Raw genomic sequence first — 23865 nt, forward strand, 5'->3', positions numbered from 1 at the left:
CTCCTCAAAATCCAGAAGAGCCAGCCCTCAGTCGACATCCAACCCTTAGAAGTCAACAGAATGCACCTCACGCTCACCAAAACATCACCTCACACAATATTATACACCCTCTTCGCAATCATGAAACACGCAACGCCAAAGAGCAACAAGCCCAGCGTGATCGCAATAAACCAGTTCAGATTCCCTTCGTCCTCCTGCCCGGGCACCCACACGTTCATGCCCCACAGGCCTGTGATGATGTTCATAGGCAGCACAATGGTGCCGAGTACCGTCAGCTTGCCAAGCACGTCGGCGGTCTGCTCCTGTCGTTCATTCATGCGGATGTTGATTTGTGCGAGATAGTTTCCATGGGAACGGGCGAGGATTCTGATGTACGTGGTCAAGTTAGTGTTGTTTTTTGTCTTTTATTTTCCTTCTATTTTTCGGGCTGAATGCAGGGCTGAAGCGCTTACTTCTCATAGTGACTCAAATTCGAGGTCATGGTCACAATATGATCCTGGATATCGCCGAGGTACAACCCAATCTCCGACCGTGGCGCCACCTCCCAGTGCTCGTTGCACCGTTTAGCAAACCCCTTGATCACATCCGCCTTGTTGCTAAGCAAGCGGTACAGCGACATGACCTTCTTTCGACAGTCCCCCACACGCCGGAGCATATCGCGCCCTGCCTCCGCCGACTTGACCTCGGCGGCCGGGTCTGGCTTCTCGTTTAGCCGCCGACGCTCTGCACGCGCGGCCTGGTCCTCCTCCGAATGCATCAGCAGGATGGCGTCGTCGATCTCGTCAACCTCGTCCTCGATGTCCTGGATGAGCGGGCCGAAGACGTCAGTGATGTCGTCGATGATGGCGTACGAGATCCAGTCGGACGATAAAATGAGGTAGTCGCGGAGCTGGCGGATGCGGCGGCGGACGTTGGCCGGGTGCGGGGTTACGGAGAAGTGAAAGCTGATCACGCCTTCGCGGAACACGACGACATACATGTTGACGGGCTCGAGGAAGTCGTCGCTAGTCTGGTCTTGGTCGAAGGAGCGGTAGTTGACGAAGTAGTAGTTGCGAAAGAGCTCGACTTTCTCTCGTTGCTCTTGCATCATGATGTCTTCGGCGGTGAGCGGATGGATCCCGAAGGCCTTGGAGATGACCTTCATCTCAGCCTCGGTAGGACTGAGCACGTCGAGCCACCATACCGGGCGGTCTCCGTATTTTAGTGGCTTAGGAGAGGCCCCGTTTTGTGAGGCTTTGTTTGGATCTGGAGATTTGCACCCCGCTGGAGTATGCCCTGCTGACTCTGCCTTCGTTCCCTCACTATTGGCCGAAGGCTTCCGCCCATTATCCAGGGCGGCCGTGGTAGTGGTAGTGGTTGCGAAGGACGGCTGCAGTGATGGAATTCTTGGGTCAACGCCCTGGCCACCGAGTACTTCGTACAGACCCGGGTTCGGATCCTCCTCGCCCTCACTATCGGAACTGTCCGACAGGATCGGAGGATCTGGAATAAAAAGCTCCCGGAACGTTCCGCCTGGCTGGACGAGCTCCGATATGGTTTGGCTGTGAATGGTACTTGGGAACTCTTCGTTGAAATAAGTAAAACGGTACGGTGCTGCCTCCTCGGCTTGGAACCAGCCGCGGTGTACGGGCCGCAACCGGCCATTGATGAGCTGTGGTTCGGTAATGCGTTTCGCGCGACGCTCTTCGCTTCGTCCCTCCTTCTCAAATCGACTCCATTCGTCCAAGATCCCCAGATCAGGCCACTTCCCTCGCCGCCTACGCGGTCTTGGCCGGTCCGCCGGCCCGCGAACATTGATCTCCTCGTCGCCAAGATCCGAGAGGCCTTCTTGCGGAAAGCACACATCTTCTTGGGCTTGAAGGGCAATGGTTTTCCTCCTCTCCAGCGGTGAGATCCTGTCGCCGTCATCGACACTCCCCCTAGGCGATGAATGCTCGCCGTGGTTGATCTCATCGCGGAGCAAGACGTCACCAAAGCTCATGGACATGTGATCCGCGGCGTGGAGGGGAGGCGAGCCCGGCACCGAGGGCGGGTAGTTGACGTTGTAGGTATCGGCAGCCTGCCGACCCCTTTTGCTGCTTGCCAAGCTCGATCCGCGCCCGCTGGCGGGCCTGGTCTTTCGCGGGGCATCGCCCGTTCCATAAGCCGCCATCGGGTCGCTCCTCTGTCGCATGGGGCTGGGGAGAAGGGGGGCGCCCTCGTCCTCCTCGTCGCTCTCTATTCTCATAGTAGCGGTTCGTGACCTCGGGGGTGGCTGTGGGGCTGGGAACGAAGTGCTTGTCGTCATCACAGAAGGACGTCGAGGGCGTAGGAAGGGTTGCTGGGTCCTAAACATAGATTTTCGGTCAGAGTGTGCCTCGCGATATGGCAGCAGCGGGGCCAACGAATCTCTCTCACCTGTGATCCAAGAGCGCTTCACTCTCGATACTTGTCGTACTCAAGTTCCTCCCCGGCCTCTGATAGAAGCTCTGCACGCCTTCGTCCAGCCCCTCCTCGGTAACGCTATCTTGGGCAATCTCATCGGCGGGTAGTGCAAATGACTTTCTCCTCTGCTTTTTCTTCCGGCCCCCTCTGTGGTTCCTGCGCCGTCGCGGGCCGTGACCGGATGAAGATGGAGGGTTCGACGTCTGCGCGGGCGTTGACCCGGGCACGTCGGGGCGGGATCGTCCGTTTGATGAGTCCATTAGGTTGAGAAACCGAGACAACGAGCCTGGGGGCGAGGCACGAAAGACCGGCGAATCAGGCTAGTGGGGTGCCTGTCGTGGATTTGGGGCAACAACGTCAAAGCCGTGGGGATTCCCGCACGTGGGGCTGAGCCTTCAAAACGCCTAACGACTGCCTGTTTACCCAATTCCCCCACATCGATTGAACGGAGATATCGAAAGCTGTGGGGGTCGCGGAACGGAAGAGAACTGAAGGAAAAGCTGCAGGCGTGATTGGCGCCACGTCCAAAGGGGGTGGGTTTGGGAAAGTGAAGATCGAAGCCCTGGGCAAGGGGTTGGCTCTCGACTGTCTCGGGCGGCCCCCGGAACCTTATACCGAGGCTGATTAGGGGCGGTGCGGTGTGCGGTGTGACGCAGCGGATCGCAAGATTAGGCTTGTCCTAGTATCGGCGGTCGATAAAGTCCGCGAAAGGGGGGAAGAGATCGCATTGTGAGAGTTAAAACCTCCGGCATGGATGGTTTCGAGGAAAAGCCGTTGGTACTGGAGATCCCGGATTCTCGGTCCAATAGCAGCTTTGGCGGGCTTCTTGGCCGGGACTCGAGTGATGTCAGCCCCAAGAAGAGGCCGCAGCTTGGCCTGCAGCTGTTGATTGGAAGGCGCAGTGGGCCTGGCGACTGCCCCGAACCCCGGACGTCAGGTGATGCCGGGCTCTCTGGGCACGCCCTCAAGACCCTCTCTTTTACTGGACGGATCCGTCGTTGGCCGAGTTTGGAAGTCTAAAGTTGTGACTGACCACGGAAGTCATAATCTAATTGGAGATAAGATTGATTAATGTTGGAATAAACTCGGTTTTGTGAACGGAATTGTTTCAATTTTGTACAAGTCCAATACGAAGAATTGTGTGAGTTAAGGTCGTGAGCCGATTTTGCGCTGTGTTCAACTTCTCTAGGTATTACGGGGTCTGCGTGTTACGGGCTGGGGTCAGGACATCTCTAGCTTGAGAACCGAGGCCGATCTAATGAGTAGATGCAATACTTTCCTTTCTTATGCTGCTCTACTGACGAAATAAATGAGCTTGACGGCCGCGGAATGCCTCAGACTGTTACTGCTTCAGTTTTGTCGAGATACTTATTAATATTAAGTGGAAATGCTGGACGAGACCGGATTCCATATAGTCAAGAGTATTCTTCAGCTGCCAATGTTTCCCCTCACCATGTACGACGGGACGATGGCGGAGGGGTTGTGGGCCCATAGGTACGGAATCCCACATTAAGAGAAGGGAAGCTGGAAACTGCAACTAAATATGGCGAGCTCGAGTCTCCTCTCCTCATCAAGTCCCAGTTTGAAAGGAGACAGCTTCCAGATCCATTTCTTCAACTAAAAGCCCCAAGTCCCATCGTTTGGGTTTCTTACTGTGAACCTCAACCAGTCAGAAGAGCAAATCCCAACTTCTAACTCTAAACTCAATCCCGTTCATATAAAAACCGAAGTCAACCAACCATCATGGCCGCCAACTTCCCCAAGCTCACCCCAGCTTTCACCGTCCGTGTATGTAATATCTCCCTCTCAAACAACCCACTCCCCCAATCCAAAATCCAACACGAAAACTAAACCCACCACCACAACCACAGGTCGCCATATCCCCCCCAACAGCCCTCACCTCCACCCTCACCTTTGTCCCCTTCACCACCGGCGGCACCATCGTCTCGCACCCGTCCTACCCCATCCAGCTCGACGCCGCCATCGAGCACGGCGCCGACTACATCCGGGCGCACCCTTCCGGCAAGCACGTGCTGCTTGACGTGCAGAGCGTGGCGCGGGATGCGAAGAGCGGGGGCTTGGTCCGGTTTGGGTATAAGGGCAAGATTGCGACGGGAGGGGCGGCGGGGAAGGTGTTGAGGGGTGAGGCTGGGTTGGGGGAGACGCCGTTTGGGGAGGCTTGTGAGTTTACAGTTTGCTTTCTCTTCTGTGACACTTTGCATGCACTTGTGTCTTTTGTCTTATTTTGGGCCCCTTTGACCTACCGTTGCCCTATGTTTCATTTTTGCTGACGCGTATTCCACGATGTTAGTCACCGTGGTGGAATTTGAAGCTGGCACTGGAGCGTTGGCCGTACTGGAGGAGAAAGTCTACGTCGGTTCCGGCCGGTTCGTCATCGAGGCCGGCAAACCCGTCATCGTGGAGTATCTCGTTAGCGAGGTGACTGATCGAAGCTTAGACTAATCACGGCGGGGGTGCTGGTTAGTGATCCATATCATGATCACAGACAGAGTCAGAATGAGAGTAGCGCTCTCCCTATTATGTGTGCTATGCTGTTACTAAATACCCAACGAACCAGGAAATGTGAACCAAATTTCCATGGTTGGACCGTTGGGTATTCCGCTCTGTGTATGCCTGAATGCGGCCATGCTAAAAACAAATTGCTGCGACCGATGACTGCAAATGCCTTTTTTTTGTCCCGGGTATGAGAAGCAAGTAGAAATGAGCACAAATGAGCACCGTCTCGCTTCCCCTATGCCAAAACCCAGCCTTGCCCCGTGTCAATGCCTGTGCTCATCTGGATAACCTCCTTTCACTTAGTTGGCCGGTGGGCCCCCAGCCTTCTGGACTAGCAGCTGCCCAACCTGCAGGTTGGCAATCTCAAACGCTTTCGACCCTTGAGGGAATGTCCCCAGTGCTGCCCACAGGTCAATCAGCGGTTGCATAGGCTCCAGGTCTGACTTCTTGAGCAAGTTCAGCGTAGTCGCCGTCAAGATGAAGTGACTGAAGCAGCTGTTCATCGACTTCTCCAGGTTGAGGGCGAACATGTCGTCGAAGTGCGACCAGTACAGGTGCGCATAGACTCGGAACATCTGGCGGAAGATGGTCTGGCAAGTCTCCATGAAGTTCTGGGGGAACCCGCTCCGCTTTCCGAGCCAATCCTGACCTGATTCGGGCGCCGGCGCGCAGAACGACGGGTTGTCGGCATACGAGACACCGGCTGGGTCCGTCGGGAAGATGGTGCCGTCGTCGATCTTCCCGGCGATATACCGTTGCACAAGCGAAAGGTACTCGTATGCTGGGATCTCTACCGGTTGGTACCGGTTGTTCAACCAGGTGAATGAATGGTTTCTGTTTTTGGTTAGCATTTGTGCCAGGTCTTGAGGTAGGCCGGTAAAACGTACGCTCCCGCCGACATCTTGGAGCACTTTCGTGAGTTACAGATGGAGGATCCGTCTTCCTCTTTGTCGTGAACCAGGCGAATAAACGTGATAAGCATTCGCCAATGATCAACGACTAGGTATCTCGGTCAGCATGTGAAATGAGATGAGGTCTGGGAGAAGGTGCCTACCTTGATGAGCAATCCACTCCCCCATTTCGACAGTCTTGGGCTTCGCACTTAGTGTCAAGAAGTTCCCCTTGACAATATGCTTGGCATAATTGGCGTTCAGCCAGAGAGGCTTGACGGGTGGGAGGTGGTAGGCCGTCAAGACCTCCTCGGCTGACGGCATAGTGCCGCTGGCCTGGTCCATGCCGATGGTCTCAGCAAGTGATGGTGATGTGGGGAGTGGCGGGAGCCTCACTGCTCCAAAATTCGAGGACGATGACTGGCTATCTTGGTGACCCGGGTGGCCCTGTTGAGGCTGGGCCGGAGACTGTGCCGGAGCAGTAGACGGGGCCGATACTGGCGCTTGTGCCTGAGCCTGAGCCTGAGGCTGGGACTGGGCCTGCACGGATGCTTGTTGCTCGGGGCTCGGTGAGCTCGCGCCGGGCGAGTTCGGGGTTCTCTGGCCGCGGAAGCGGGCGTTGCTATTTCCGTTGGTTAGCTGGTGCGTGCTATTGACCAGGAAAGTAGGGAAGGTAGGGTTAGGTGCAGTGACAGGGCATGGTACCCAATGAGGACGGGCGGGCGGACATATGGGGCAAGGCACCTTAATGTCAACTCACAGTCTCACAAAGGGCCAAATGCGGCGACTGCAGTTGTGGGTTCGGGTAGTTTTTTTGAAGGGTAGCTGGGGCTTCGTTCGACCTTGGGTGCACTTGAGGTCGCTCGGGTCGAAACAAAAATAGAAAGAAGAGACCAAATAACTGGCACGACACGGGCTGGATGAAACAGCACACGCAACAAGCGGTTGGCTTTGAGGTGTCCCCCGTCTGGCTTCGGCTTCGCGGGGCACTACCCCTGAGAACGGTCACCGCTCAACGTTTAACTGTTGAGTGATCCCTGGTATAGTGTAAACGGCCAAGAAAGAAATGAGCACCTCACTTAAACCCGAGACAAGCAGCACTGGTTCGTTGTCTCACAGCTCAAGCAAGGACCCGTGTGGGGGGCCGACTTTACTGGGCAGCTCAGAGACTCCTTCACTCGCATGCACTGCTAAAGTTGACGGCGGTCGGGAGGCCCAAAATAAACGTTGCAGGGTTAAAACTTAAGCAGGCAGTGAGAGAGGGAACTGGGCTTGAAGAAGAAAAAGATACGGCCTGCAGGAGGTATTCGAAGTTGGGGATGGGCTGCGGGGAAGCAAGCAAGCAACCAGAGTGGTGGATGGAAAGCAATGGATAGGTTGGGACCAACTGCACTCACATTCCCGAGAAGAGGGTTGACATTGTTGCTTTTGCCGGCAGGTGGGAGCAAAGAGAAGATTGCTAGGTACTTTGGACAGTGGTCCGGTTCGTCGGGAAATAACGTCCAGCGCTGGGAATAAAGAACGTGCCGTTCTCGCTAGACGAGGCAGGCTACAAATGGATCCTCACGAAATTGTTTACTGATGAATCGGGTTGCAAACTTGCACGTTCCAGGCCTGTCGCCAGACAGCACGTTTAACGTTTGGCGTCCCCGCCGTTCCAGCGCCACTTCCAGTCAGGCTCAGGGTGATCTTATCGTTATCGGCCATGCAGGGGTCGAAAGGTGACTAAGCATAGTGGGACTCTGCTGCTTCAATGGGGTGACAGGGGTGTGAACAATAGCCTTGAGTGCCAAAGCTCGTGATGGAACTTCGCGAAGAGCCACGAGGAGAATCGCCTATGCATCCTATTGTTCAACAGAAACACACACACCAGCCTCCCAAAGGCATTCCCATTGCAGTTCTCAGAATATAACCTTCGAAATTGAAATTTAACCTCCCTCAATTGCCCTTTCAACCTTTCCTTAGCTCAATCTATTTTCCGACAGTCAACCACTACCAGCCAAGAATTCAAGATGTCTGATTCTGAGGATCCCATCGACATTGCCGATGATGTGGGCGACGACGACCTTTTTGGAGACGGCGATGATGTGATCTCGGATACTGGGGATGCCGTGGGCGACCAGACTGCCGCCTCGGACAAAGAAGATGACGAGCCCGACACGCGTCGGCGCCGCGACATCGACGACGACGAAGACGAAGACGAGCCACGCGAATTCCGCGAGAAACTCGTCGCTGAGGTGCCCTTGTACCGCCACCGCACTCCGCGCTCCCGGGATGGAGGTGTACGTTTGCATCCGATCAGAATACGTCCGATCTGATTCTAACTCATCTTCGTGCAGCTTCACTCGCTCCGCGTCCCCGACTTCATCAAGTTCAACCCGATGGAATACAAGTCCGACAATTGGCAGCCAAGCCGCTGGGACCTCGAGAACGCCAACACCGGGAACCCGATCCCAGCCATCCGGTACCGCCGCGACCCCAAGACCGGCCGCATGCAGAGCAACGCCAATATCCACCGCTGGAGCGACGGTTCCGTGACCCTCTCGGTCGGCGACGAGCACTACGAAATCCAATCGAAAGCCTTGGCCCCGCCGCAGAACAAGCCCTACCGCGAGGTGCAAGATGCGCACTATTACGCGGCGGCCGCGCACTTGACGACTAACTCTCTCCTGATTGTCGGCCACCTGACGGAGCAGTACACGGTGCGCCCCAACAAGGAGCTTCAGGACCACGCGCTGGAGCGCCTGGTTGCTGATCTAGCCGGCGCGAAGAAAGACCGCGGTGCCGACATGATCATCGCTACGACTGTCGACCCGGAACTGCAGAAGCGCCAGGCCGAGCTCGCGGAGAAGGAGCGCGCCAAGCTGCAGCGGCGCCGCGATACTGCCGCGGCCCGCGCCGATGGCACCGGCTCCCGATACAAGGGCGGCGGCGGTGGTGGTGGTGCCTTGTCTGTTGGCGACCTCGAGGGCCGACGTGGCGCAGGCGCAGGCGGCCGCAAGCGCGGTGCGCCCGGTGGTGCTAAGCAGAAGCGTCGACGCCCGGAGTATGACTCGGACGATGACCTTCCCAGCGGTGCGCGACGTGTCGACAACTATGACATGGACGACGGGTTTCTGGTCAACAGCGAGGACGAAGAGAGCGAAGGAGTGGAGGGTGATGATGACGAGGAAGAGCTGCTGGATGATGATGACGAAGAGGACGAGGCACCGCCACGGGCGAAAAGACAACGCACGACCGAGCCGGCCGATGAGGACGCCGAAGGGGAGGATGATGGGCCGACCCACGTTGCCGAGGCATCTAGACACCGGAGGAGGAGGGTTATTGAGGATGACGATGAAGAGTAGATCAGGAACGGTGGGTAGGAAAAGAGGCAGGGAACGTGTGGTGTTTTCGTTATCGGGCGCTGGTTGGGTGTATTATGACAAGTGAGTGGCCGCGTATTGCGGGAAAAGCAGTAGTCAAGATAGTTAGGCGTCTTAGACCGGACAATGGCATATGGTTGACATTTATCCAAGCACTGTGATACAATATATGTTCCCTTACTTCGACACGGCCCAGCCAAATCGTAGCACAACACGCAAATCTCAACTTAATAATATCCTGGCGTTCCCGTTCCGGCCCGATTATCCAACGTCCGTCCTGGAAAAGCGCCGGGTATCGCGCTGTTCACTGCCCCCAGGCCTTCGTCGTCCGAGCTCGGGTAGTCCCCCCCCTCAGCCTCATCCGACCTGTCCGGTGGTGCCCGCATCGCCTCAAGTACCTCGGGAGCTAGCACAGGGGGTTGGTACGGCTTGATGGAATGGATCTCGCGGCCCGAGGGCATTTGCGCGAGGAGGGGGCCAGTTGATGGGATGGGTTGGGTGAGCATCTGTGAATATGAATTAGCCATGGTCGTTCATTATGACGTTTCAAAGAAGAACTGCTGGTATAAGCGTACCGTGTCGTTCTGTTTCATCCACTTAGCCTCCAACATCTCCAAAACCCTCGTTTCCTCCATCCTTCCCCCATCCGCCCCCCAACCACCACCTTTCTCAACTTTCTTATCCTCTCTCCTCTCACTCCACTCTTTCTTCAACCCCTTCAGCCCACTCCTGCTCTTATTACCACCACTACCATCCCCCTTCCTCTCCACCCCCAACTCCGCCAACCCAGCCTGCAACCACGCAATTCCCGTCCCCGTTTCCCCGCCCAACTCAGCATCAATCCCGAAGAACCGGCACGCCCGCGCCCGGCTCGCCCGCCGCAAATCCTCCACATACCGCAACAGACCATCCCCTACCTTCCCCGACCCAGTCCCCCCACCAAGACCACCAAGACCCAAACCCGAGGAACTGCCACCAACCCCAATCGACGACGACGCAGACACCAGCGCCCCAGCCGCTTGCGCAGCATGCTCCGACGCAGCCAGACACAACCGCGCAAACAAATGCGCCCGCACCTTGGGCAGATCGGGGCTCTTATACATCCACTCCGTATCATGCGGGTTCCGCGCCTGGGCCACGGCCGCCGGGTAAGGGTCATCTTTCAGAACAGCCAGCAACGTCGCCTCGGCTAGGGCCAGTGAGCGCAACGCGCGGAGTGCCGGCGGGGAGATGTCCGCGCATGGACAGCGGGGTGGTGGGGACGGGTTGTTGGGGTCTGGGATGGACTCGCTGCGGGCGGTGAGGTAGTCGTAGATGGAGGCTGCGTCGAGGAGGTGGCGGGTGGCGGTGGTGATGGCTGTTTGGCGCTGGGAGGTGCCGACGGGGGCGGTGGTGGTTTGGTAGAGGGGTTGGAGGGCTACGCGGGATTGGAGAGTGTGGGTGCTGGCGAGGGTGGAGAGGACGAAGAGGAGCTCGTGGGAGAGGGAGTGGACTTTGATGCGGGGTGGTTCGCGGCCGGGGAGGAGGTTGTTGGAGAGTGTGGGGCGCCATTCGATCTCGGGAGTTGTTCGTGCCGTGGCGGAGATTTCGCCGGGACGGGGGGGGTTGTGATGACCGTTGTTGGTGTTGGAGAGGCCGGCTTCGAGAGCGAGGAGGTAGGGGATGTAGGTTTGGAGGGTCGAGCTGACGGTCGAGAGGGATGAGCCTTGTGAGGCCGTTGGGAGCCGCTTGTGCTTTTTGAGAGTGTCTCGGACGACACCGCGGTGGGTGCTAGCTTGGAGGGGTAAGGAGGGGTGTGATTCGGAGACGAAGCTCGACGAGAAGGAGAAGGACGACGTCGTGGGGAGGACGAAGGGGTACGGCATTTTAGCTAATTATGTTTTAAAAGGTGGATACTAGAATGAGGTAGTGGTATCTTTATTTACAAAAAACAAGAGGTACAAAAGGGAGAAAATATACATTTTTCAGCTCGGCCGTGATGTTGAGAAGGATGGGAGCTTGGCGGTTTCGAAGACGCATCTGCTGCTTGGCACTGGAGTGACATCACATCACACCGCAGCGGCCCGGCAGCTTGAACTGGCGGGTTTCTTCAGGCCCCCAGTGGCCCTGTAACACGCTGTCGGCCGACCCCTGCACTCCCTCTGAACTTTGGGGAAGGTCCCCACATCTGTTGTCACCCAAGCTCTAGATCCCTGTCCGGGCCACATTGCTGGTTGTTTGCAGGGGCATTCCCACCAAAAAAATGTAGCAACTCCCATTGCCCAGATCGATCCATCTCACCTCGTCAACAACAATACCACCTATTTCCCTCTGGCGCCTCTCAATGCGGGCATTGACACCTTCGCGCCTCCAGCTACGACTCTGGTGAACCATGCCCCGGCCTTCGCCCGCTCCGCACAAGCCCCGGCGCAAGGGCAACAAACAGCCGGACTTCGCGACAACAACGGGAAGCTCGCACAATGTCGGTGCTGTCGAGACGCTGACCCGAGCTCCGGCTTTTCCGCTCGCCGCTTTCCTCTGGCCTGCGAGAGGCACCCTGTCGCAATGGGAGTTGTTACCGCTGATTCTGATGACTGTCGGGCTGTTCCGATGGGCCGCTGGGTTGTGGGGGTATTCTGGTACGTTGTCCTCGTTCAATGGCAGATGGTAGGAGGAACAAAAGAGGGAGATAATATACGGGAGTGCGCGGGGTTCGGATGTAAGAATTGGAATGGGAGACGAGGCTTGCTGACTGCTGCTACTTGGCCAGGCTTTGAGAAACCCCCAATGTTCGGCGATTACGAGGCCCAGCGACACTGGATGGAGATCACGACCCAGCTTCCCATCTCTCAATGGTATTTCCACGACCTCCAGTGGTGGGGGCTCGACTATCCCCCACTGACGGCCTACCATAGTTGGCTCTGTGGCAAGGTCGGCTCGCTCATCGATCCCGAATGGTTCGCCCTCTTCTCGTCCCGCGGCTCGCACGATCCTACCCTCAAGGTGTTTATGCGCGCAACCGTCATCGTGTCCGAGTACCTGATCTACATCCCCGCCGTCGTGGTCTTTGTGCGTCGCTATAGCAGACTCAATGGGGTTGCCAACTGGTCGTCAGCTGTGGCTCTTGTGGCCATCCTGATGCAACCCGGTACGATCCTAATCGACCATGTCCACTTTCAGTATAACACGGTCATGTTGGGGCTGGTCGTCGCCAGTATGTCCAGTATGCTCGCAGGTCGCAACCTCTGGGCGGCTGTGTTCTTTGTTGCGGCCTTGGGGTTCAAGCAGATGGCTCTCTACTACGCCTTCTCTGTCTTCGCCTATCTCCTCGGCAGCTGCGTCTTCCCTCGCATCAACATCCGGCGGCTCGTCACTATTGCAGCGGTCACCATCGTCTCCTTTGCCATTCTCATTCTGCCGCTCGTTATTGGTGCTCTCTCGGACGCCAAACGTGGAGTCGACTCGCGCCCGGATCTTGACGGGCCCCGTCCACCTCTGCCGATTTTCCAGGGACTTACAACCTATCTGGATACAGAAGCTTTCTATTACCCGGTGGTGGAACAGTTGGTCCAGATGATCCACCGTGTCTTCCCCTTTGCTCGTGGGTTGTTTGAGGACAAGGTCGCCAACTTCTGGTGTGCTTTGAACGTGGTTGTTAAGATCAAGAATTACCCGGAAGAACTTCTGCAACGTGGTGCGCTGGTTGCCACACTGGGATCAATTGTTCCCCCCAATCTCGTCCTCTTCCTGCGCCCGAGGAGGGACCTGCTGCCCCTAGCATTTTCTGCAACAGCATGGGGCTTCTTCCTCTTCAGCTACCAGGTCCACGAGAAGAGCGTCCTCCTCCCACTGATGCCCATGACTCTCCTGCTCGCAGGAAACCACGGGCTGAACAAGGGCACGCGTGCCTGGGTCGGATTCGCCAATATCCTCGGCTGCTGGACCATGTTCCCGTTATTGGAGCGGGTGGACCTAGCCATGCCATATACCGTTCTCACGCTGCTGTGGGCATATCTCCTCGGCCTGCCGCCGACATCTCTCGGCGCCTACTTCCACGAAGGAGGTAATACCTGGACGCAATGGGTCACCCTCTTCATCCACGGCTCGTTCTATCTGGCCATGGCATTCTGGCACGTCCTAGTGCGCGCCTTACGCCCGCCCCCAGACAAGCCGGATCTGTGGGTCGTGGCCAATGTCGGGGTTGGCGCTGCTGGTTTTTCTCTTTGCTATGTGTGGTGCCTGTGGAAGTTGGTTTCGCAGAGCGATATCTTGCCGAGGTCGTGGTTGGTAAAGAAGGAAAAGGCCAAGACCCAATAGAAGGAGAGCCGCCGATGCATCTGGGATTTATTCAAGTTTTATACCCTCAAATTATACCCTTTTTTCTCTCTTTGTTACCTCTCACTGACCTTTTGATACGCACTGTGGGCAATGCACGCACTAATCCGAGGTACCTTTGAATCCCGAACTTGCATTTGCTCCGGTTCGCTACCGCAAAATAACCCGGCCCCGCTCTACCAAATCGGCAGCCCGCTCTCGGGAGAGAAGCAACACTTGTTTACGAACCCGATGATCAGCTTTGGCGGACCAGAAACAGCGGATCGCGCAGCAGCAAGACGGCGATGTGTTGTTCAACATCCTCGGGGCCTCTCCCGACAACCAATCGCATGTCGTCCAAGAACCAACAGATGGTACGGTCTTGGCGCATTGGCACACATGTTGGCCAGCTCCAGCGACCCTTGGAAATGGCATGTTGGATGTTGGCGCCCGGGGTATTTTTTTCAGCGCACCATCGACTTCACCAACCATGCACCGTTAACCGCGGCGATCTCACGGCAGCCGCCCCAGCCTGGCGGCTTTTCCTTCCTCCCGGTGGACCTCCGTGCTGCAGGCTGCGGGCTACCGGCGGGGTCTCACCCAACCCTCTTCTCGTTCGTTCGGTTACCGCGCGCGGTGCCGAGAAATCGGACGCCAGGTCTCGGGGCTGCCGGTCTTATTTACCTTTCCAAGCCTTCCCAGCATGCGTTGACGCGAGAACACGGCACCTAAACGATGCTGAATGGACAGCCAGCTCTTTAGACCCAACCTCTTGGTCGTCGTACAAGTCCAACCATTCCCCTCCAAGCATGCAATGTGCCGCCGACAAGCGCAAGGCCCGCTGCGGCCAGCAACGTTTCTTGCGGGCACTTTCCTAATCCTCGGCCACCACCACGGTGGAGTGATGCAGTCATCAGCTTCCCTCGTCCCTTCCTCGTGTCCCCGACCGACGACGGAATGGCTTCCAAGTTCTGGCTTCGGGCCCAGGCTTTTCTGGAATGGGGTTCCTTCGTCAGTTTGTTGGGGGCAAGTCACTTCTTTGTCTGTTTCGGATCGTGGAATGTGCGGTGTCCGTATGCCATCCCAAGGCTAGGTGCCCAAAGGCACACCCGGTCAATACCAGGCTTCTTGGTGGAGCAGTCCAAGTCCGTCCTCTTCTCTTCTCTTTTCTCCCCCAAGGCCCGGGACATACATGCACGGTACGGTCGGCCCACGGTACACAAATGCCCTTCGTGTCTCGCCGGATGCCCCCATTATCAACTGGATAGAACTAAGAAACATACATATGCGCAAAATTTCGCACCGTGCTCTCGATTTCGGTCCCTCGAGCGGATCCAGCTCGCCGTTTGTTCCAAAATACACAAGTCCAGGGCAACCCCTTTGTCACATAGTAGCAATGCTATTTGCTGATGTTCTCATGTCCTCCCTCACTGGGACGGGGAAAGGAAAGGAAGGGGGGCTTGCAGCCAACACGACATGCGCCCCCTGTATATCCACACCCACACCCACGCACATTGCCAACAACCCACAGCCTGGCACCAGCTAGCCCAGCCCAGCCCAGCTGTCTAAGCAAACAAAGAGAGGGGGCCAGGACTTCTCTCTAAGTGTACGCTGTCATATTAGAGGGGTGAAAGGGCCGCCGCTGCTGCTCCTGCGGCTGCTTGCGCCACCTTTTTTTTTGGTTTGTTTGCTTTCGCCTTCGCTTTATCCGTATGCTCGCTCGCCTCCCACCCATTTTTGTCCTACCCGTTTCTTTGGCCATTTCCCCCGTGCGTGACCTACCACGAGCTCCAGTCCTGACGTGTCCTGAGGTGACCTGACTTGACTTGACCTGGCCTGACCTAACCTAACCTTACCGATACGGCCCCCCCAAAGCCAAACCGACTCACAACGCTCGCTGCCGTCTAACCCGTTGGTCATTGACGGTGTCGACGTCGGCAGAGACAGCGGCAGTAGTGGGAAACGGAACACCAGCATCATCACCCAACCACCCGAGCACCGAAACCAACAAAAAAAGGAAAGGAAAGAAACAACCCAACGACAACCATGCTCGTCCGGCAGGTCTTCGCCAGTGTTCTGGCTGCCATGGCCGCCGTCGGCGTGGCTGCTCAGCAAGGAGACGACGACTTCACAACACCACAGGAGGGTCTGCCTTCGCCTACCAGCACGCCCTCGCCGACGGGAGAAGGGGATGGCCCTACGCCGACTGACTCGGCGGAGAGCGGGCCGGCAACGCATACTATTGCTGTGGGAGCGGTAAGTAGGATAGAATATGATGGTGTTATTCGATGGGCAGGGGGATGAACACTGCTTGGACCCGGTGGACGGGTAGCTGCCTGCTTGGGACAGATGGGAATGGTGTGGATGGAGGGCTAATTTGATGGGTGCAGAACGGTCATGTGTTTACACCGAATCATGCGACGGCCAAGGTTGGGGATATTGTTCGTGAGTTTTATCCGCCTTTTTCTCTTGATTCGTTACGATTTCGTTGAGACTGTTGAGCTAACTTGGGATGTACTTCAGAGTTCAACTTTTACCCTGCCGGTGACAATCCGCGTATGTTGATCTCATTTCCACTTTTGCCCTTCTAAGTACAATTGGAGACTAACAGCATCTTCAGATCGTGTCGCTCGTGCTGCGTTTGGTTGGCCATGCATCCCATACGAGAACGCCGCCATCGACAAGCCGGGCTTTTACTCGGGCATTATTGCTCCCCAAGTTATCATGAACCCGGTACGCAGCCTCCTCCATCTCGCCAATCAGGTCAGGTAGTCACCGTTTCAAAACCTCCCTGTCTAACCGCGTCACAGCCCCCCTCCTACTCCGTCCGCGTCAACGACACCGAACCCATCTTCTTCTACTGCGCCGCCCCCGGCTCCTGCATCAACTACCACATGGTCGGCGTCATCAACCCCAACTCCACCCAAACCCTCGAAAAGCAGCTCGAATTCGCCAACGAAGCCACCTACCAGCTCATGCCCGGCGAACCCTTCCCCTCCGAAACCCCCGTGCCAACCCCGACCCCGGGAGCCGGGCCGCCCGACGACAACCACAACTCGAACGGCAGCGGTGGCGGAAGTGGACTAAGCGCGGGCGCAATCGCGGGGATCGCAATCGGTGGCGCGGCCGTGTTGATCCTGGGCGCCGTGGTGGTGTATCTCTGTGGACGTCGAGGCGGGTTTGACAAGGCCTACCGCCGGTCTGCCCTACCCGGGGGCGGCGGTAACGGCGGTGCGGCAGCAGTCGCCGCTGCTGGCGCGACTGCGGGTGCAGCCGGTGCCAACGGCGACAACCGCTCGCCGAATATGGTCGAGGCGAACTACCCCAAGAGTCCCGGGCAGACGACCCTGTCCAGCTACGGATCGCCGCAACCGGACGGGATGGCGAGGAACTCGTTCTATGCGGCCAATGGCGGGGCAAACGGGGGGTATCCGTATCCTGGCCCGACGCCGTCGCCGGGACCGCAGCAGGGTGGTGGGTATGGCCATGCGGGGGTGTATCCGTGAGTTTTGTTTACCCCTTGCTTTGAGCTCCTTCTTTAGACCATTTAATGTGTGGGGGGGGGATACCCGAACCGAGTAAACTAATGATCCCATAGGTCTCCTTACTCCTCTCCGCGCGCCGAAGACCATCACCAGCATCAGCAGACACCTTTCCTGCAGCCTGCGCCCGTGGAACTGCCTTCGGGTGATGCCCCGGCGCCGGCTCAATCGCCTCCACCGGGGTACATACAAAACAACCTCTACCGGCCGAGTGGGAAGCCGTGAGTTGACTTTGGGTGGGGAAGAGGCAGATATGGCTAGCGCTTCGTTTTCCGTGACTTGTAAATGAGTTGATGGAGATGTGGGATTTTTGTCTTGTTTCCTTCGTCTTTACTTTTTCTTTCTTTCTCGTAGGATATCCAATGCTGGGTGGCGGTAGAAGAGGTTTATTCTGGTTTATATCCACGGTCGATTTTATCTTGGGCGATAAAGATCAGGGGGGGCTCGGTGTCTCTACAGGCTATAAACGGGGTGTGGAATATCGGGTGGTGAGCTGCCCCATCCCTTCCTTAGAATATCACCACGAACTCCGTGGGCCGACGGGTGGATGTTCGTGCTGATAAAAGACAACTACCGTTATTTTTTCACTCCCGTGAGCGCAATGAAATCCGAAGTTGGCTTCCTCTAACGTATAACCCTCGTTACGTCTTTTAACTGTACCACCACGCGGCAGTCCATGAGCTTCGTCGACGCCGCAGACTTGTCTGGAAATTCGCCCCTGTGAGGTGGCACGCGCCCCAAGAGCTCGCCCAAACCGACTTCTCTCACAAGGGATGATGAGGTTGGTCAGGACGGTGGCTGAAACGAGGCACTAGTGCTATGCGGTAGAGAGGCGTATGGCACTTTTGCTTCCGGTTTCTGTTGCTGGTCGTCTCAGCCGTTTATTTGGGGGCGAGAACGTTGAGATGGAGGGTGCCCTGCTTTTCGGGGTAATGAGCCGTTATTGTATGAAAATCAGGTTGCATCCATTTTGTTGCTCGTCTTCTGGACGGCAGCTTATAAGCAGTTACTTTGGGCACTGAGGTGATCGCTGAACTACTAAGACGGCCCAAATCTGCAACTCATCCGACGGGCTGATCAAAGATCGGGGTTCTGTAGAGAATGATATTGTACTTGCATAGAGGTCGCGGAGTTGCCTCTGTCCTTTGACCAGGTGTAAGGTCTAGTTGTCGGGACTGGGAGGAGCACGCGAGCTGAGAGACTCCCGGTTGCTTTAAACTTGCCTACATAATAACTATAAATGGTTGCGTTTCCAGCTTCTCGTGCATGCAACCTTAATTTAGGTGGAGGATATTATGTCGATGTGTGAATGTGTTGTGCGAACCCCTGCAGCAGGTTTTTGTCGATCGGCGACCGTATGTGCACTGCAGAGACAAAGTCTCGGGCCCCGGCCAAGTATTCGTCCCGAGTAGAAGTAGAAATCACCGTTCCGAGTTGACGGAAGTCAACAAGAGGTGCTGGAATCAAATCGACATCACAGGCTGAATTAACTAACCCGGACCTTCGGCAACTGGCCATCTCCAAACCCCGCAATGGCCGCTCTCCCGAGCCCACCTACCTAACCCGGTAAGAGGCCTGCTTGGAGCGGTGCATTGTAACTTTTGGAGAGAGGGGAACAGTTTCGAGTCCGGATATTTGCGGACTCGGACGCCTCAGTCCAAACCGGGAAAGGCGAAACAAAAATCGTGTCCTCGAGTCCTTGGTCAGGTGAGGAGGGGCGAAGAGAGCCTGGCGCCCGGTGTCATTGACCAGGAAGACGGAATGTGTACCTAAACATGTCTGAGGTTGAAGCGGGACTCGGAGCTTGACGCCGCGGCCAAAATAAAGTGCGGGAACACTGGATGAGGCAAGAAGCGCCCGCATTGGAGCCGGCTTGCAAGCTCGGGGAAGGAGCTTCTGGCGCCCAGCGTCCCCACATTTGCTTTTTCGTGGTAGCTTTGTTAGTGGCAAGGTTCCGCCCGGCGAGGAAACATGCGGTAAATGAGCTGCACACCATCAAAAATACAGACCCACCAGGCCATGACGATCACCCTCCATGCGGCACGCTTCAGTGGGTTTGCTGTTGGTTAAGGACACAGTTGTAGATACCACCATCGTCGGTCTGAGCTCAGCAGCCTCAAATTCCGATCCTCGAACACGGTTCCCCCCTCCTACCTGCTCATCTCATCAGTCGAAGGCTTTCAGCTTCTAGTCAAACTTGTTTGGGGGTTTCCCTCCGCGAGGATTGTCATTCTCGTTCTCTCTTGTCTTTTGCTCGCTCGCTTGGGCCACAGCCACTGTCGCCAACATCGTCGTTCCCGATTCCCCCCTGGCTGAACCAACAACCCCTCGACCCCCGGCGACCATCTCTCGAGCTCCACCGATTTTCTTCCCCCTTTAGCACGCGACACTATTGTGAGCGAAAGATCAATTGAGTCAGCCGGACTGCCAACGATCAATTGATCTCACAAACTTTCTCTCGATCCCATCCGCACATCCGGAATCTACCACCACACCTCTGTCCTAGCGCAACACCCCGAACTTCGCGATGGCGCAGATGCGAGGACCAGGCAGCTACGGCATGGCTTCGCCGAATCCGTTTGGCGGGCCGTCGGAAGAGAAGACAGATAGCCCGCTGGACGCGATCCGGGAACAGACGAGCAAGATTGAGGACCTCCTGGACAGACTGAGCGAACCAGTCAAGCCGTACGTGTTTCCCTCGGAAGCTGTTGTAAGAATTGGGGTTTGCTGACGGTTGTTATTGGCATTGTACAGATTCTTGCCCGCAATCGGCCGCTTCCTGATCGTGGTGACGTTTATCGAGGACGCTATCAGAATAATAACACAATGGAACGACCAACTGCTGTACCTCCACGACTACCGTCACAGTACGTCAAGACCCCTTTTGCGGAGTTCTCTTGGAGTTCTCTCCAGATGCTGACAACCCACACAGTTCCCTCCGGCCTCACGCACCTTTTCCTCATCGTTAACGTCATCGTCATGGCGGTTTGCTCGACGTTGGTCATCATCCGGCGACACTCGGAACACGCCGTGGGGGCCCTCATCGGTGTCGTTATTGCGCAGGCGCTCGGATACGGCCTCATCTTCGACCTCAACTTCTTCCTCCGCAACCTGTCCGTCATGGGCGGTCTGCTCATGGTCCTCTCCGACTCATGGGTGCGCAAGACCAAGGCGTTCGCCGGCCTGCCCCAGCTCGAGGAGAAGGACCGCAAGATGTACTTCCAGCTGGCCGGTCGCGTCCTGCTGATCTTCCTCTTCATTGGATTTGTCTTCAGCGGCCAGTGGTCCATCTGGCGTGTGGTCGTCTCGCTGGTCGGCTTGATGGCCTGCGTCATGGTTGTGGTTGGTTTCAAGGCCAAGTTCAGCGCGACGCTGCTGGTGGTTATCCTCAGTGTCTTCAACGTGCTGGTCAACAACTTCTGGACCGTGAGTATCCGTCCTCCTGATGCCTCCTCTCTCGTCTTGTATTTGTTTACTAATTTGATGCCATCCTCACAGCTCCATGAGCACCACCCTCACAAGGACTTTGCCAAGTACGACTTCTTCCAGATCCTCTCCATCGTTGGCGGTCTCCTTTTGCTTGTCAACAGCGGCCCCGGCCAGTTCAGCATCGACGAGAAGAAAAAGGTCTACTAAAGTGCATCTGTATCCCAAGAGGCAGCCGTTTACTGTGGAATGGAAAATTATCAACAGAAATGGTTGGGCCCGTACATTTGTTACGTGCAAAGGCCAAGACTGTGGTGAAGAGAGGTGGTGGGGAGGCTGAACCGAGAGTCGTTCTTCTCGAAAGGGCAAGGCAGGGAAAAGGAATGTATCGGTTCGGGGAAATGAATATCAATCATCGTTTTCACGTGGCGGCGTATAACAACGGCCTTTCTTCTCATCCCCCATATATTGATGTATAAAATGACCGACGCACACACATGAGCACAGCAAACGAGTCAACAAGGGTCACGAGGGCAGTACCCTCAGGTCAACGGAGTCTTGAGTGGTGTTATTTCTTGTTTGTATTTTTTTGTTTGGTCTGGCTTTGACGCCTCTTGGTGTATGAGAGGATTGGAGTTTTAGCATTATATGTACATGGTCTCAGCAAAGTGGAACCTGCGTGTCCCGAATAACTCCTCTTAAATTCCTCTGTGGCAGCCGTATTCCGTGCCTTGCTATCCTAAATGAATCCCCTGGTTTGTGTTATACAGTACCTCGATATCCGGAAAGTGGCGAGATCTTAGTTTCTTTTACCGTTAGCAACTATGGCTGGGGAACGTCGCAAGGTATCCTAGTGACTCACAGCCTACCTTGAGCACAAATTCTTTGCTGTCTTTGTTCGTGTCCGAGGTGTTGGGCGGTGTCTCGGATTTCGGTCACAGGGCTTGCTTGTTATTGTGCAGTATCCCTGAGGCGATTGGGTTCCCCGCCATCAAGTCCTAGCGTCATCCATTGGCCTGGGTCTCTGAGGCAAAAGCGTTCCTTCTAGTGTAATAACCTGTGTCGCCGGCTAGCCGCTACCTTTTGTTGTGAGCTGGTTTGAGTTATGGTGATGTATCCATTCTCGTCCGGCGAGAAACGCCAGATACTTCGTTCTAAAGCCGCGCCACTCATGGAATGATCAAGTCATCCATCGACCGCTTCGCGATTTCAATGATCCGCATACACGTCGGCTTTTCCATCCCCGACATCGGTACATATTGGCAGTTCGATCGCAGTACCACTCCGGAAGCTATCAGGGCGTCCATCTGTTCATGCCGGCGGCGCGATCGCTCTTCCATCATGTTGATGATGTCTTTGAGCCCGGGTTGCTGGGCCTCGGGGTCGTTGGCGCCCGGTGTGAACTCGTTAATCCCGTACACGTCCATCTTAAGCAAGGCCCGGACCGTCAGCCGCCATAGTATTGGCTCCAGCATCGCATTTTCAAGCCGGTCTCCGGTACCGCATTTTTGGGGGTCGACCTTAGCCACGTATCCCCACAGGCCTCCGTACCTGCTTAACGAAAAGCGGATCTGGCGCCGCTCGGCATCGGCCGCGGCCGCCTCAGCGTCGACCATAGTGAGAATGTGCATGTATGCGTTGGAGACGGATGGAAGCAGAGCGCCCAGCATCATGACACTTTGAAGCGACTGGATAGGGGGGCTGAGGTTAGGATCCAGAGGAGGGTCGCTGCATATGGGGCAGAGAATGGTGTCGTGGGCGGTCTTGGTTGCGTTGCGGGCGACGGCCATGGCCGCGCCGACCTCTTTGGGGAGATCCTGTAGCGAAGTGAGGGCTTGGGAAATGGCCGTCACGCAACCGCATATTTTGCTGCTGTCTGAGTCGGCAGGGGATGGTTGTGTACTCGGCGAATTCGTTGATGGTGGCGAAAGGCTGGGGAGTGTGTCGAAATCGGTGTTGAATATTTGGGCGACTTCCTCGGCCGTGATCTCGGGTAACGGGGCGGGGGTAGGTAGGGATGAACGGGCCGGCTCATCGAAGTTGATGTCGGCTACGTTATGGCTCATGGCCCAGAAGGGGCCTTTGTCGTCGCAGCCGGGTTTAGCATGTTGATTCTTGTGACTACCCGGCGCAGGATCTGGGCTAATCTGGGGCTGCGGAGGCGGAAACTGAATGTTGGGGTCGGCGATTTCCAAAAAGTTCATGTCCATGTTGTCCATGTCAAGAAACGAAAGGTCGAGATCCATGCCAAGCGTGGGATCAAAATCAAAATTGGGGGCCATGAGCTGGTTGACCTCTTCTTTCACTCCCTCAGTTAATACGGCAACTGCAACGTGTGGATGTGGCGGCTCCGGTTGTAACGACTCGGACTGCGACGGGTCGGACTGTGACGGCTCTGATCTCTCGGTCAGGCGCTTCTTTCTCGGCCGACCCATGCGTTTCTGAGCGGAGTACACGCATTTGATACCCTCGCGTTTGCAACGAGAGCAGCCGTGGATCTCCTTCGAACAGGCCATTTTTCTCCCTCCTGTGAGTGATTACGTTAGATTCAGGGCAGCCGCAATAATACAACGACCGACGGGCTGCCTACGGCACTCGTCACAAGCCCGTCTCTTGGGCTGCTCCATCGTTCTGTCTCTTGCGTCGGTGGCGGGTTCCATCGTGGTCGATTAAATGAATGGCAGCGCGGCAGCCTTTGAATGATTTTGCACGTCGCCAGTGCCTGTCGGCGGGGAGGCAGCGTTGCCTCGTTGCGTGCGCTACAACGGGGATGCAATAATCGTTGACGTTTCGTTACACTGTCGGTTGTCTTGAAAATGTCGTGGGGCAGGCTGTCCGTCTTTAGGTGGGAGGGACCACAGATTAGTAAAGGAGGCCACTGCAGGAAGGAAGCGAAGGGTGTGTGGTGGTTGAGACCAATGAGTGGGCCGCGCGTTCAGGCTACCTAGTGGACGCTAGAGATCGCTGCAGTTCCTCACCATGCCTGGTCCTGAGGGAAGCGGCTTGAGCAGATGACTTCGGGTCAGCTTTGCTGGGCTCGGTTACAGAAGGCAGGGGCCACACAGCCGATCCGGCCACATTTGACGTGAGCCTCCCATCTTTCGGAAAAGGGAGTTGGTCCGCGCCTCGCCGATGATTCACGAGGCATCCGTCCATCTCTTGCGAACCCCCTGTCCATCAAGGTACACAGCACAGCACATCACAGTCCGAGTTTCAACCTCTCTCTCCTTCGCCGCAAACTTGCCGAAAAGATTGTTGTGCCCTACTCGGCTTACACTTCTCTCGCAAATGCCTTGTCCATGTATCTTTCTCTCAACTCGAGACTTGGGAGGGTCGTTGCAACTTGTACCCTGCCTGCTCTTCCTGTCTAATTCTCTCGCTCGATCTGGTCAAAGGAGAAGGTGGGGC

The 23865-nt window shown here is 56.2% G+C and overlaps 9 protein-coding genes across 9 annotated transcripts; 5 read left to right on the forward strand and 4 right to left on the reverse strand.

Moving 5' to 3' along the window:
* Positions 1–89: 89 nt before the first annotated feature.
* On the reverse strand, positions 90–2684 carry C8A04DRAFT_8795 (uncharacterized protein; the record flags this gene model as incomplete). Its single annotated transcript, XM_062785244.1, has 3 exons — positions 90–366; positions 453–2222; positions 2398–2684. The coding sequence occupies 3 exons, from the start codon at positions 2682–2684 to the stop codon at positions 90–92; spliced, it is 2334 nt and encodes a 777-aa protein (XP_062641051.1).
* Positions 2685–4167: 1483 nt separating this feature from the next.
* Positions 4168–4887, forward strand: C8A04DRAFT_24228 (uncharacterized protein; the record flags this gene model as incomplete). The annotated part of the gene is made up of 3 exons (XM_062779039.1): positions 4168–4212; positions 4296–4605; positions 4736–4887. 3 exons carry the CDS (start codon positions 4168–4170, stop codon positions 4885–4887), a joined length of 507 nt encoding a protein of 168 aa, XP_062641052.1.
* A 353-nt stretch (positions 4888–5240) lies between these two features.
* C8A04DRAFT_24229 (Mob1/phocein) lies at positions 5241–7251 on the reverse strand (the record flags this gene model as incomplete). Its single annotated transcript, XM_062779040.1, has 4 exons — positions 5241–5775; positions 5829–5940; positions 5996–6453; positions 7229–7251. 4 exons carry the CDS (start codon positions 7249–7251, stop codon positions 5241–5243), a joined length of 1128 nt encoding a protein of 375 aa, XP_062641053.1.
* Positions 7252–7843: 592 nt separating this feature from the next.
* On the forward strand, positions 7844–9178 carry C8A04DRAFT_24230 (Leo1-like protein-domain-containing protein; the record flags this gene model as incomplete). Its single annotated transcript, XM_062779041.1, has 2 exons — positions 7844–8113; positions 8171–9178. The coding sequence occupies 2 exons, from the start codon at positions 7844–7846 to the stop codon at positions 9176–9178; spliced, it is 1278 nt and encodes a 425-aa protein (XP_062641054.1).
* Positions 9179–9423: 245 nt separating this feature from the next.
* C8A04DRAFT_8824 (uncharacterized protein) lies at positions 9424–11061 on the reverse strand (the record flags this gene model as incomplete). The annotated part of the gene is made up of 2 exons (XM_062785252.1): positions 9424–9702; positions 9772–11061. 2 exons carry the CDS (start codon positions 11059–11061, stop codon positions 9424–9426), a joined length of 1569 nt encoding a protein of 522 aa, XP_062641055.1.
* A 506-nt stretch (positions 11062–11567) lies between these two features.
* C8A04DRAFT_33824 (ALG6, ALG8 glycosyltransferase family-domain-containing protein) lies at positions 11568–13492 on the forward strand (the record flags this gene model as incomplete). The annotated part of the gene is made up of 2 exons (XM_062782619.1): positions 11568–11814; positions 11946–13492. The coding sequence occupies 2 exons, from the start codon at positions 11568–11570 to the stop codon at positions 13490–13492; spliced, it is 1794 nt and encodes a 597-aa protein (XP_062641056.1).
* Positions 13493–15535: 2043 nt separating this feature from the next.
* Positions 15536–17256, forward strand: C8A04DRAFT_33825 (uncharacterized protein; the record flags this gene model as incomplete). Its single annotated transcript, XM_062782620.1, has 6 exons — positions 15536–15745; positions 15880–15934; positions 16013–16045; positions 16110–16222; positions 16300–16991; positions 17088–17256. The coding sequence occupies 6 exons, from the start codon at positions 15536–15538 to the stop codon at positions 17254–17256; spliced, it is 1272 nt and encodes a 423-aa protein (XP_062641057.1).
* Positions 17257–19558: 2302 nt separating this feature from the next.
* On the forward strand, positions 19559–20667 carry C8A04DRAFT_24234 (SURF4 family-domain-containing protein; the record flags this gene model as incomplete). The annotated part of the gene is made up of 4 exons (XM_062779042.1): positions 19559–19716; positions 19786–19898; positions 19964–20457; positions 20530–20667. 4 exons carry the CDS (start codon positions 19559–19561, stop codon positions 20665–20667), a joined length of 903 nt encoding a protein of 300 aa, XP_062641058.1.
* A 959-nt stretch (positions 20668–21626) lies between these two features.
* On the reverse strand, positions 21627–23084 carry C8A04DRAFT_8829 (uncharacterized protein; the record flags this gene model as incomplete). The annotated part of the gene is made up of 2 exons (XM_062785256.1): positions 21627–22984; positions 23048–23084. The coding sequence occupies 2 exons, from the start codon at positions 23082–23084 to the stop codon at positions 21627–21629; spliced, it is 1395 nt and encodes a 464-aa protein (XP_062641059.1).
* Positions 23085–23865: the final 781 nt, after the last annotated feature.

Source organism: Dichotomopilus funicola (genome assembly GCF_033296635.1).
Source record: "Dichotomopilus funicola strain CBS 141.50 unplaced genomic scaffold C8A04scaffold_2, whole genome shotgun sequence".
In the NCBI taxonomy this organism is placed as follows: Eukaryota; Fungi; Ascomycota; class Sordariomycetes; order Sordariales; family Chaetomiaceae; genus Dichotomopilus; species Dichotomopilus funicola.